We start from the raw sequence: 12097 nt of genomic DNA on the forward strand, positions 1-12097 counted from the left end.
GTGGATATTTAAAAATTAAATAATTTAAACTATATATATATATATATATATATATATAATTTTATATGATTCTTTGTAATAAAATAAATCTCATCAATAGAGTATTACTAAAAAGACTATAAGAGTATTGATATTGTATTTAATTATATTAAAATTAATTTTGTAATCCTCTCCGATCATTATTTCGTAAAATTTATACATTTAATCTGATGCCAATGTTATTAATACGTAAATTTCATGTCTTTTTAAGATGTTTTAAGTTTAAGTTCAATTTTAATAAATTAATATTAGGATATAAGAAATAAAAAAATATTAAAACTGAAAATATAATATTAATTTTTAATCACATCACTTCTAAAGTAAGAAAAAAAAAGGATTGGCTATTTTAACTTCAAGAGACTCTCTGTTTTAATTGTTATTTTTTAGTTTATTAAATATATTGTTGAAGTAAGTTTAAGTTTATTAGTTTAATGTTTATTAAATATTTTTTAATTATTTTAAAAGATGAAATCAAGTAAGTAGTAAAATAAAATAAAATAATATTTGGATATAAAAATTATGTAATGATATTTTTTTCAGATAAGATTATACTTTATTACATGTATCTAATTTTATATAAATTAAAAAAATTATCGTTATAATTACGCAGACACAAATTATTCAGAGCTTCTAATGTTATGTTTATAAAAGCTTTACCTCAAATAGGAAAAAAAATAAAAACTTAACCTCAACATTTTTTTATATATTTAAGTTTAAAGCCAAGCTTTAGTTTGTTTACTTTTAAAAATAAATAATTTGACAAGTCAAGATCAAAACCAAATCGTTTATACTCATACACTCAAAAGTAATATTAATAATGAATCCTTTATTCATTGAATTTATTTCAACGATCAATAATTCCAACAACACTCTTAATTAGCATTAAATTTAAAAATATAAACAAGCATTTTTTCAAAATTTTAAGCAAGTATTTTTATCCATGTCTCCAAAAATTATTATTCTGTATAACTTAAAAAAAAATAAAATTAACACCCATCCTTATAGCCCGGGGTGATAAATTAAGAATGGAATTTAATGAAACTAAAATATTTATGTTCTTTTAACATAACATTTATTATTTTATCCAGAGAACAATAGTGTTTTTTGGAAATTGAACTCTTATATAAATTATTAAATATTTTCTATTATTGTTTCTTATTTAATGACACGCATTAACATTAACAAAATATATTTCATCTAGTTTTTAATCTGTAACTTAATGATTTTGTACGTGAATAAAAAAATATATTTATTGTTTTTTATTAAAATTACCATGGAATTCTTATTATATAATTTTATCTCTCTCATTAATTAATTATTATTTTAAGTTAAAAAATAAATAATAAAAATTAATCCATGATATTAAAATTTTAAAAGTCACAGATAAATAGAAACAATAAATTCTTAAAATTTGAAAAATGAAAATATACATCAATGAAGTGTACTGAGTATTAAAAGGATTGGTAACCAAATATTGTAAAATACTGAAGTAATGCATACTTTACTTTTAAATTAAGAACAGTGATAATAGTTAAGTTTAAGCAATTAACAGTAATAAAATTGTATTAAAAAATTGTATTCTTTAATACTCAATATATATATATATATATATATATATATATAGTAAAAAAATTACCATTTTAAAATTATTATGTTAACAGAATTTTTAGAAGGAATAAAACTTTATCATATATTTAAATTAAATTGAAAAAATTCACTTAACTAATTGTACACACTGTTTAATTCAAACAAAAGGAAGAGATAAGTCAATTTTTTTCAAGGGAGAAATTTTACAAAGAAAGAAGGGGTGAAATAAATAAACATATTGTCATATACTTACAATAGTGAAATATGCATATGTTAAATTAAAATGATTTTATTTGATTAGTTTAATATTTTTCCTGTCAATTCCACCTACTTTATAAAGGAAATTAAAGTTAAATGGAGAGAAATTTTGACTCTTATAATATGTTCCTCTCTTTAAAAATATTGAATAAAACTGTAAACAAATTATACAAATCTCTTGGAACAATTTAGTGAGAGGCTTCTTTCCCTCCTTTTCGTTCTTCTTGCATGGAAGCATTTATTAAGTCTTTTGGGGGTGGCGGTCGTTATACAAGTCAACAGAATTACCGGCCAGTCGGTGAGAAATTATCGTTCCATCGGATGGTCAGCAAATTTAATGCCGCTGATGTCAACGAGCAATTTAAGTAAATTTCACGGTGATTAAAAGGATATCTAATATCTATAAAAAGGTAGAATGATAATAATTATTAGCTTTATATTGATATATATAATAAAGTATATAATGTTTTCTTTTTAATTTACGAATATAATAGTAAGCACTAACAATTTATCACCCTTAATTTTAAGGAGATTTAAAATTTTGTAAATACTTATTATGAGATTTTTTTACTTCTAAAAATATTTGAATATGGTTTTCTTATTTTAAAATTATTAAATAGTTATTTTGTAAAATATTTAAAAAATTATGAAATACATAATAAGAATATATAATATCATTCTAACAAATAATTTATATATAATAATGTTAATTGAGTAAAATTAACATGCATTATATAGTTAAATTGTTGATAATATCAATGTAAAAAAAATTATCTCGTCAATCAATTAAAATATATTGTAATTATAAAATTTATGCTAATATAAGAATATATTTAAATTAAATTTTATATTTTATTAAATGTAATTAAAGATTATAATTAATTATGACAAGTTTTTATAAGGATAAAAAAATAAAAATATTAAGTTTGAGGTTTTTTTTATTAATTTTTATATTTATTATAAAGTATATTTTTACAAAATTTTTAATAAAAAATAATTTTTAACATGCGTCTAAAACTATAGAAGTAAGAACTTATTTATGATATTTCTATACTAAAAATCAAAAAATATAATACATAAATAATATTAAATACTATAATTTAAAAAAAACAAATTTAATAAAATTTGAATATATAACCTTAAACATGGTTTAAAAGATGATTACTTAGAGCGTTGAACTAAGGAAAAACAGAGACTATAGTTGTGAAGAAAGCAAACAAATGTATATGAATATGAGATATTTTATTGCGTGGACGGAAAGTCTTCCTCTAATCGCCCCCATCCATCCGTCCATTACCACCGACTTGTCTCGTTTTGTTGATTTCATCCATCCGCTAAAGTTCCACCCTCAATTTATTATTTTCATTCCCACAACCACTAAACTAACACTGTTCTACTAATTCCCCCACTTAATTATTCACTACGTATCATTTTATTCTTCTAACGTATACTTTAAGAGACGTAATCAGATATTAACAAATTTTAATTTTTTGAAAATTATAATATTTAAAATGTCAAAGTTTATGATTTTAAGTAAATTTTGATGTCGTATATTAAAAAAATCACTAATTAACTATTCTTAATTCTTTGCATCGATCGTCAACTTTCAAGCAACGAGGCTTCCTCTTTCCAACTTATTTATTAGAGATAATAATTATTATTTGACTGTTAGATAACATATAAAGGGGAAGAAAGGAAAAATAAGTGGCAAAGCAGAAATAGTTAAATTAAAAATGTTTGTGTGTTTATATATGGTCCAGCTGGGGTTGGGGTGATAGAAAAAGGTACGTGGAATGTGTAATAAAAAAAGAAACAAAAAATGGGAGTGAGAGAAAGAGGGCATAGCTGGGATGGATTGTGTCGGCCATCTTTGGATTTATCTTAAAGAAAGCTTAACGTGGCGGCCGTACCACACGACAGACTAGCAGCCAAGTGGGAAACTCATTCCCTTCACTTCTTCTCCATTATTAATTATTAATTATTAATTATTATTATTATATGCTTTTTTCATTCTTCTCCTTATAAATAGAAACTAATACAACAGCAACATGGTTTGGGGGGAAAGTGCTTCCAGGGTATGAACAGAATCTCCTTACCAACACCTTTCGCTTCCACTTCCCAATTAATATTATATATAAACAAAGATGGGTCAGACATAGATACTAGGTGGCTGGTTGGTTTAGGAAACAAATTCAGGTGAATAGGTCATGGAAGAAGAAAGAGATTGTTGTTCCACCAATTCGTCCATCACCAAGAGAAAGCATCATCAGCAACAGCAGCAGCAACACCAAGACAATCCATACAGAGGAATAAGGATGAGGAAGTGGGGGAAGTGGGTGGCCGAGATTAGAGAACCCAACAAAAGATCAAGGATTTGGTTGGGCTCTTACACCACCCCTGTCGCCGCCGCACGCGCCTACGACACCGCCGTCTTCTACCTCAGAGGCCCTTCGGCTCGTCTCAACTTTCCCGATTTGTTGTTCCAAGACGACGACGTTTCCACCCAACACGGCGACATGTCCGCCGATTCAATTCGCAAGAAAGCCACTCAAGTCGGCGCCAGAGTCGACGCTCTTCAAACCGCTCTTCAGTCCTCCTCTCACAACCCTTCCACTCACGTCACCTCCGACAAACCAGATTTAAACGAGTATCCAAAGCCCGAAGATTGATCAATTCCCTTTACCTTCAAGAGTAATATTCATCCACGAATCAACCCAATCGTCTATGCATAGGGCTTAAGCTTGCAGCTTCCCCCGTCGCCTATCTTCTTTTTCTTTTTTTCCTTTCAAATCCTCTATATTTGTAATATACTATATGATTGGAGTAAATAGTTTCTTCCATGTTTATTACAACGTGTAGGAAGAAATAGAAACCTCTGAGATGAGGCTAACTTATTTACGAGCTGAGCAAGCAAAATTATATTTACCCTTAAAAATAAGGATATCTATATTTTTAGTTGCTCCCCTCGTAAAGAATTAAACTCACTTTAGTGTTGTTTTTTGTATTTTTGGTTCTCATTATATGAATACTAGAGCGGTAGCCACGTAGGTTCTCTCTTTCATGGGGCATATATAGGGTCTTTTCTCAGGTCAGGTGTGTTGTAATTTGTAACAAGATGTCCGTTGGCTGGACCTAAACAATCGAATCGAATTAACCGAGTTTGATTTGTTGTTTCATGTTTTCTTTCTGTGTGTTAAATTGGACGTCATGTTGTGAAAATAATTACTTGGTGTATTTTTACCCTTATTTTTTGAAAGTTCTCGAGTTTCTCTTCGCGCTTAAGTTTCTGTTTGTGAGCTATATTCTCTCGAGTGTTATCTTGATGATTGGTCCAAATATGTGCAAATGCAATTCATCGGTGTGAAGAAGGCCACGGGTGAAGAGATAAAGATAGGAACAGCGGTGGCCCAACAAAGCCGCATTAATTTGAAACAAACAAACACTAATGTTTCAGTTGTAGAACAGTGCGAACAAGTGGATATAGAGATAAGGAAGAATTGAGCACCAAAAGCAGCAGTTGCTTATGGCATTGGCACCCCACAAAAACTTTTTTTTTTCTCCTCAAAAGAATGGGCAAGACTGCGCGGAGAACAGTGGGGATCGGTCTCAAAGCGAGGTTGTCACTTGTCACAGTCATGGGAAAGTTCGAGTTCAGGATAGCTTTGTGTAGCACAGATTGATAAACATTGTGAGAGTAGGGCCTCAGCTAGCTCTTTTTTTTTTTTTAATTTGGTTTTCAATATTACTTCCATTTCTTTTTCACCCTCTTCTAAGAACAAATTTTCGGTATTCCTCTGGAACATACTCTCATATAGTAAATTTCTGAAATTTAGATTTCTTTTAATTAAAAAAAAAAATATACCAAAAAAAGCATACAAAACTAGGTCGTGAATATTTTTATCAGATGCTTTTGGTTTCTCTGGTAAAGACATTTCCCCTTTCAGATATAAACCAAGCAGAACTACAAACTCTTGTCGGCATTTTTGTTTGTGTTAACGTTTCTCTGTTAGCATGTGAATTATCTGTACTCTCCTTTGCTCCAAAATCTCATTTGTTACACGTCAATGAGTATAATGTTAGAGAATTTTTTTCTACTTGGAATGGGCGGCATGCCACTATGCGGCATGGTCCCTCGCTTTCCAATCATTGATGAAGGATTCCACTTGGTCAAACTTCAAGCTCACCATGATTATTTCCTCACCCCTTGCATAAAATCATTAACGAATTATATTTATTATTAAAAATAGTATTATATTTAGTTTATATTTTAAAAATATATTACATGGAAGGACATTTAAAATTGTTCACTTTAAATATTCAAGATACATTTTCCTAACTATAAAGGAGAGTTCCAAAAAAGTTTCTTCACGTGAAAAATTTGTGATGGTTTTATAAATTTATAATTTATTGCATAAATTAAATACTTTTTTGCTTTATTTGAAGACTTATTTTCTTATCAATATTTGTGAAATTAAAATTAATAATTAAGCTATATATTATCATCTTAATAAATATAAATATTTGATTTTAAATAAATAAACACTTGTGTGTATGTAATTTTATAATTGAGAATTTTATATTTTAAAATATATAATATGTTAAAACAAAATTAATTTATAATGTATCAAATACATTTTAAATTGTATAAAATTTCATACACTTAATTTTCTTTACAAAAACTAAAAACTTAACGATTTTATCAATAAAATATAATATTGATAAAATAAATATTAAATAAAATAAGCTTAATAATATTTGTTCTTAAAATAACTAATTTTTAAATTTTAAAGATAAAGTTATCAGATAAGAAATTATAAAATCATATAGATTTTGGTAAATTTATTTTTTATATACTTTTTTAATAGATCACGGATGAACTGAAAACGCTGAAAATAACATTCAAGGTATAGACACCCATATATGACATATCTTCCTTACGCAAGAGGACAAAAAACTAGGGAGTACAAACAAGCATTTGAACAGAGAAGGGACTTCCACGCCTGAAGTTAGCAAGATGATGAGCACATTGATTTGCTTAATGGAAAGCATGAGTACGTCAATATCGCCACTCATTCATGCTGCAAGAGAACCTTGGATTTTCTTAACAAGTGGATACAATGGTGAGGTGAGGGACAGTGATTTAACCATAAATTAGTTTTTAAAGATTGTAATGTCTGCCAAACACACATACCTGATTCATCAAGATAATTATTTTCTTGCCCATAAATTATAAATTAGTAATCCGATTTACAACATGGCAATCATTAATATTATCACTAGTCAATTAGTCAAATAATTGGTCATTACTTCGCAAAGGAATGGCCGAAAATAAGGCACGCACATTATCGTATTGCCAATGCCAAATCCAACTTTGACCAACTACAACAAAACATCTGAATATTGAAGAAGAAAGAAGTAATTGGGGGTCTAGCATTTCACTGCGAAGATTCCCAGTATTTTCTCTGTGCCTCTTTCAAGATAAGTTGTTATAACCCTTTTCTTCTTCTTTTTCTTTTCATTTAGTTAAGTCCGGATATAATTCAGATTGCATACTTGAATGTAATAGATAAGTTTAATATTGAAATTTTTTTATATATATAAATTATTTAAATTTAAAACTTTACTTAAACGATAATAAGTCACTTATCACTTAAACCAATCTCCTCTGTTGATAGTTGTTATAACTTTTTATAGATATGTATATTCTCCGAATATATTTATTTCTAATATAACATCATTTAACAATTTTAAGAGATTTTCTAAATGCACTCACGCTTAATTATTTTAATTTTTTTACATATCTTATAATTAAAAAACATGCAAGACCTCCGGAAGATTTAGTCGTTGCATCCTGTAACTATTACTCTTAATTAAGGGGCACAACTAAAGTGTTTTCCAACGGCAACTAATAAAGCTACGGTTTCTCGAAGTCACGTTTAAAAATATATAACATATTATTTTTATTAAAAATATAATATTTAATGTTATTAATAAAATTAATTATCTTATAATTTTTAATAAAAACATACTACTACACGCATGCTTTTATCGCATGTTATTAGACACTTATTAAAAGAAACCAGTCAAGTTATGATTTTATCCACCGTGGACCATGCTTTTATTTTCAATTTAAGAATTCTTAGAGCCTATTTAGTTTATGTTTTTCTATTTTAATGAAAACGAGATTGAAAATATTTAGTTAGCTTTTAAAAAATATTTTTGAAATTGGGCTCAAATCTAAAGACAGAAGTAAGTCATTGTTAATATTTTTTCAGAGTTTTGTTTTTTAAAAAAAGGCTTACAAGGCAAAGTGATCGTGGGTAATTTAAGTGGAAAGGTATTTAAATATATTCATTAATCGTGAGACAGCTCTCGGAGTATAGTAAGATTACAATTGGTGCTCTAATTGTAGTCGAATTACATCCTACTGGTTTTTGTTTTAACTAACATTAATTAACTCATAGCTGAGGATTGCATAATCTTATAATAATATACTCAGACTACAATCAATTGCTCTAAGCAGAAGCTATTTCAATTAATTCCTTTATTTCTTTTTTGAGTCATTCGATTTGGGCTCACAACAGAAAGGCACAGAGTAACCTTGTTTCGGTCAAAACACATTATGGGCAATCATGCATTCACGCCCATGCCCCCGCAAGCTAAGCACTTGTTCTGCGTGTTTCACTGTTCTGTGATTATGATTGTGAAGCCCTTTTGCTTATTTAGCATTACCGAATTGGGACCATAAGAATCTTCAAATACGACGAAAGCATTAGACAATCTTAGAATATTACATGTCATGGACTCATGGTCCAATTTCATTTGGGGCGCTCCTGCAACCTGTCCAATGCGTCCTGCGGACAACAATCTCTTTGGGCCCGTTTTGCGCAATACTTTTTCTTGCCTTACACTACAAATGATTAATAAATGTCTAAATACATAATTTTGCTAACTTATTTTAAGCATTTAGAAATATTTTTTTCATCAAAAATATTATTAATTTGAAGATATAAAATTATGATAATTATTTTTCTAATAGAATCTTATCATTATTTATTTAAATTTAATATTTTTCTTAAATACATGAAACAAGTGCTAATCACTATCTTGTGTACTGTTTGGTTCAAATGAAAGAAAAGGCAATAAAGACATTTTATTGGAGGAGAGGAGATAGAGGAGAGTGAGAGAAAAATTCATGGAAGCGAAAAATACTCTATTTAGTTGAATTAGTTCACATGGAGAGGTGAGAAATAGATACATTTGTTATTATACATTTAAGATTGTTAAATATATTCGTTAAGAATAAAACTATTCAATTTGCTTAAAAAAATTTCTCACCTATAAATATTTTCACCTCTATGAGAGAACTAAATTTGAGTGAGAAGAAATTTTGATCTCTTTTTCTTATTTTTAAAATGTTAAACTACACATTAAAAAGAGAAACAATTTTCTTCTTCTTTTTTCCCAACCAAACACTAAAATTAGGTTATGGCATTGATTAAAAAATTAAGACTAAAAACCATGCATTCCTTTCATAGTTTTTAATATATTTTAAAAAATTCTTTAAGTAATATAATTTTTTATTAAAAAGATAATTACTGATCTCTTTGAGATTACGTAGTGCAACCTGCAGTTTAATTTTGGCGGGAAAATAATAGCCTTCGCGTGTGTAAATCTTTGGCATGCGTTTCCCGGGTGGCGTTGACAACTTGATATATTATTAATGGACAAGATTTGTTTATTTTTATCAAATGAATGGACTCAATTTACATTTATAAGAAAAACTCAATTTATAAACAAAAACATATTGATGACAAATTAATGAGTTGTTTAATATAAATTTCAATTATCAGTGCTGTAAAAATATTGATTAAATATTTAAATATTTATATTGAAAATATTTATTTCTAAAAATATCATTTTGAATTATTTAATTACAACATTTTAAAAATATTTATTAACATTCCCTCTTAAATATTTATTAACTATTAATTGTTGATTATAAATAATTTTTTAATATATTCTAAACTACTTGATAATTCATTTTATACATTATTCCATTCAATAAAATTATGAATATTAGAGGGTTTGGGTAAATTTTGGATAATTTATTTATAAAATGTATTGTTTCCTATCATATTTATCTATTTTACTTGGAAGTAAAGATGATGTTTAAGAGAGAAGATTGGACTTGGAAACAATAGTCAAAATTTTAACTTTTTGAGTTAGTGCAAACAGCACAAAGAGGTAAAAGAAAAGAAGCTTAATGAGAGGTAAAGGAAGAGAAAAGAAGAAAAGGCAAAGGAGGAATATAAGAGGGAAAGTTTGTACAGAGAAGGGTTCATTCAGTGCCATCAATTCAATTAATTATGTTTGGACTGTCTTCCATTCATTTCTCCTCTTCCCTCTCCCAAAACAAAATCCTTTTCCTTTTCCCTGCTCCATTGTACCCACTTTTTCTTACATGAAATGACAAATATTTCACCATGCGATCATGCCCTTCTTTCTCTTTCTCGAGAAAAAGGAAAAGAGGACGTAGAAAACGGAAAAGGGAATGAAACTGTAGAACATAAAGTCACGAGTCAAGTGCATATAAAGATGCCGCATATAGATTTAGTTAGGAGTATAATTTTATCTGAACAATGATGGCACCAGCGTTTCATTTTATTTGGCATTATACGCGATAAATATTAGCATCAGCAATCCCTTTCCGCCAATTTCCAAGCTAAAAAGGCTTCCAAGCAAAATGAGGACTAGGAGTATAGAAATAAAAAGGCATTTGTACAACAAATTAAAGTGGCTTCAAACGTGACATCTTTCTATTTTTCTTTTCCTTTTCACCTGCGATTTTTATGATATGTCCGATGCCATATGCTTAGTTTCAACTTGCAAGATTTTTAACCTACCAACCTTACTCGAGTTACCCAACAGTATTCGTGTTATCTTATGAACTGTCACAGAAATTGTTAATTTTGATCGTATATGGTCTAGCTAGTGTTGAATAATATAATCATTTACGAGCTCTGTGTGTGTAGTTTATAATAATTGTTAATTATCAGTAAATAAAGGAGAACTGTATACTATATAAATTCAAATGCACAATGCTATATAATTTATTGACAATGCAAATGTTTAAACACGATTTGATTAAAAGCAAATATTTATTAGACTATAAGATATTGTACTCACACTTATTTTTTTAATGTAATTTTAGTTTATAAAAGTTTGTCACAGAATCTAATAATAAAACTGACCAATTTCAATACTCAACGTAGTTCGAATCAATACATTTTAAAACTATTTTCTCCACTCGCAATGGGGTCATATCAATTTTTGTTTTTTTCACACTAATTGCGTGTTCCATTACTCTTGCTGGGAATGTTGAGTTTTAATGCCGATTCATGTAACTAAAAACAACTTTTTCCCTTATATCGAGACCATTGTTAATTATTGTTCTAGTAATTAAAAAAACAAACTGCAAACTTTAGCACCGTTGAAAATATCACATCACTCGACAATTTCTTAAATTTTCATAAATTTTGTGCAGCATACATGTTAGAGCGTGTTCATTTTAGATTTCATTCGCAGGCATGCAAATAGCCATGAGTGATGGAATACACATTTACATCATCGGTATACATCTAGGTTTGTACAATTTTCAAACAAATATACACATGCACTCCCAATCAAATTACGATAATTTGTGGGATAATGAAATGTATGGTCCATGGACACGTGCAAATGATGGCGTTGTCTTCCCTTAATGATGGATTTCCACCGCTTCTTCCACTGTGTGGGATCCACGTGCTATCATGCGACCCAACTTCGCCCCTTTATCTTTGACCAACAACATCCTCCATTTCAAAATCAAATCTCGCGTTTACGTTCCTGATCTTATCAAAATAAGTTACGTTATTTCATCTACTAAAAATTAATACTACACGAAATATTGTAATTTTTTTATACATACATTTTTAAAATATACTTTCCATCACAATTTGCTAGGCGACAAATCATCTTGGCCAGGTATTATATCCATGTCTCCATTCGTAACATTTCGCTCCGAGTCTAAAACTGAAATTATTTCTATTTTATCAATATTAAATCCAATCATATAGTATTTGGATTGAGTTGAATACAGAAAATGATATATTTGAGAAAATAAAGTAAGGAGTTGTAATAACCAATCAGAAAATAATTGAGATATTTCTAA

At 28.3% G+C, this 12097-nt stretch overlaps 1 protein-coding gene across 1 annotated transcript; it reads left to right on the forward strand.

Moving 5' to 3' along the window:
• The first annotated feature begins 3938 nt into the window (after positions 1-3938).
• LOC113864956 (ethylene-responsive transcription factor RAP2-1-like) lies at positions 3939-5634 on the forward strand. The gene has a single exon (XM_027499226.1). The coding sequence runs from the start codon at positions 4092-4094 to the stop codon at positions 4551-4553; it is 462 nt and encodes a 153-aa protein (XP_027355027.1). The 5' UTR covers positions 3939-4091; the 3' UTR covers positions 4554-5634.
• Positions 5635-12097: the final 6463 nt, after the last annotated feature.

Source organism: Abrus precatorius, unplaced genomic scaffold (assembly GCF_003935025.1).
Source record: "Abrus precatorius isolate BTA unplaced genomic scaffold, Abrus_2018 Scaffold4, whole genome shotgun sequence".
NCBI lineage: Eukaryota > Viridiplantae > Streptophyta > Magnoliopsida > Fabales > Fabaceae > Abrus > Abrus precatorius.

Bases quoted from the DNA above. Each gene is read 5' to 3' on its own strand.
- LOC113864956 (XM_027499226.1), top strand. From the start codon at position 4,092: ATGGAAGAAGAAAGAGATTGTTGTTCCACCAATTCGTCCATCACCAAG.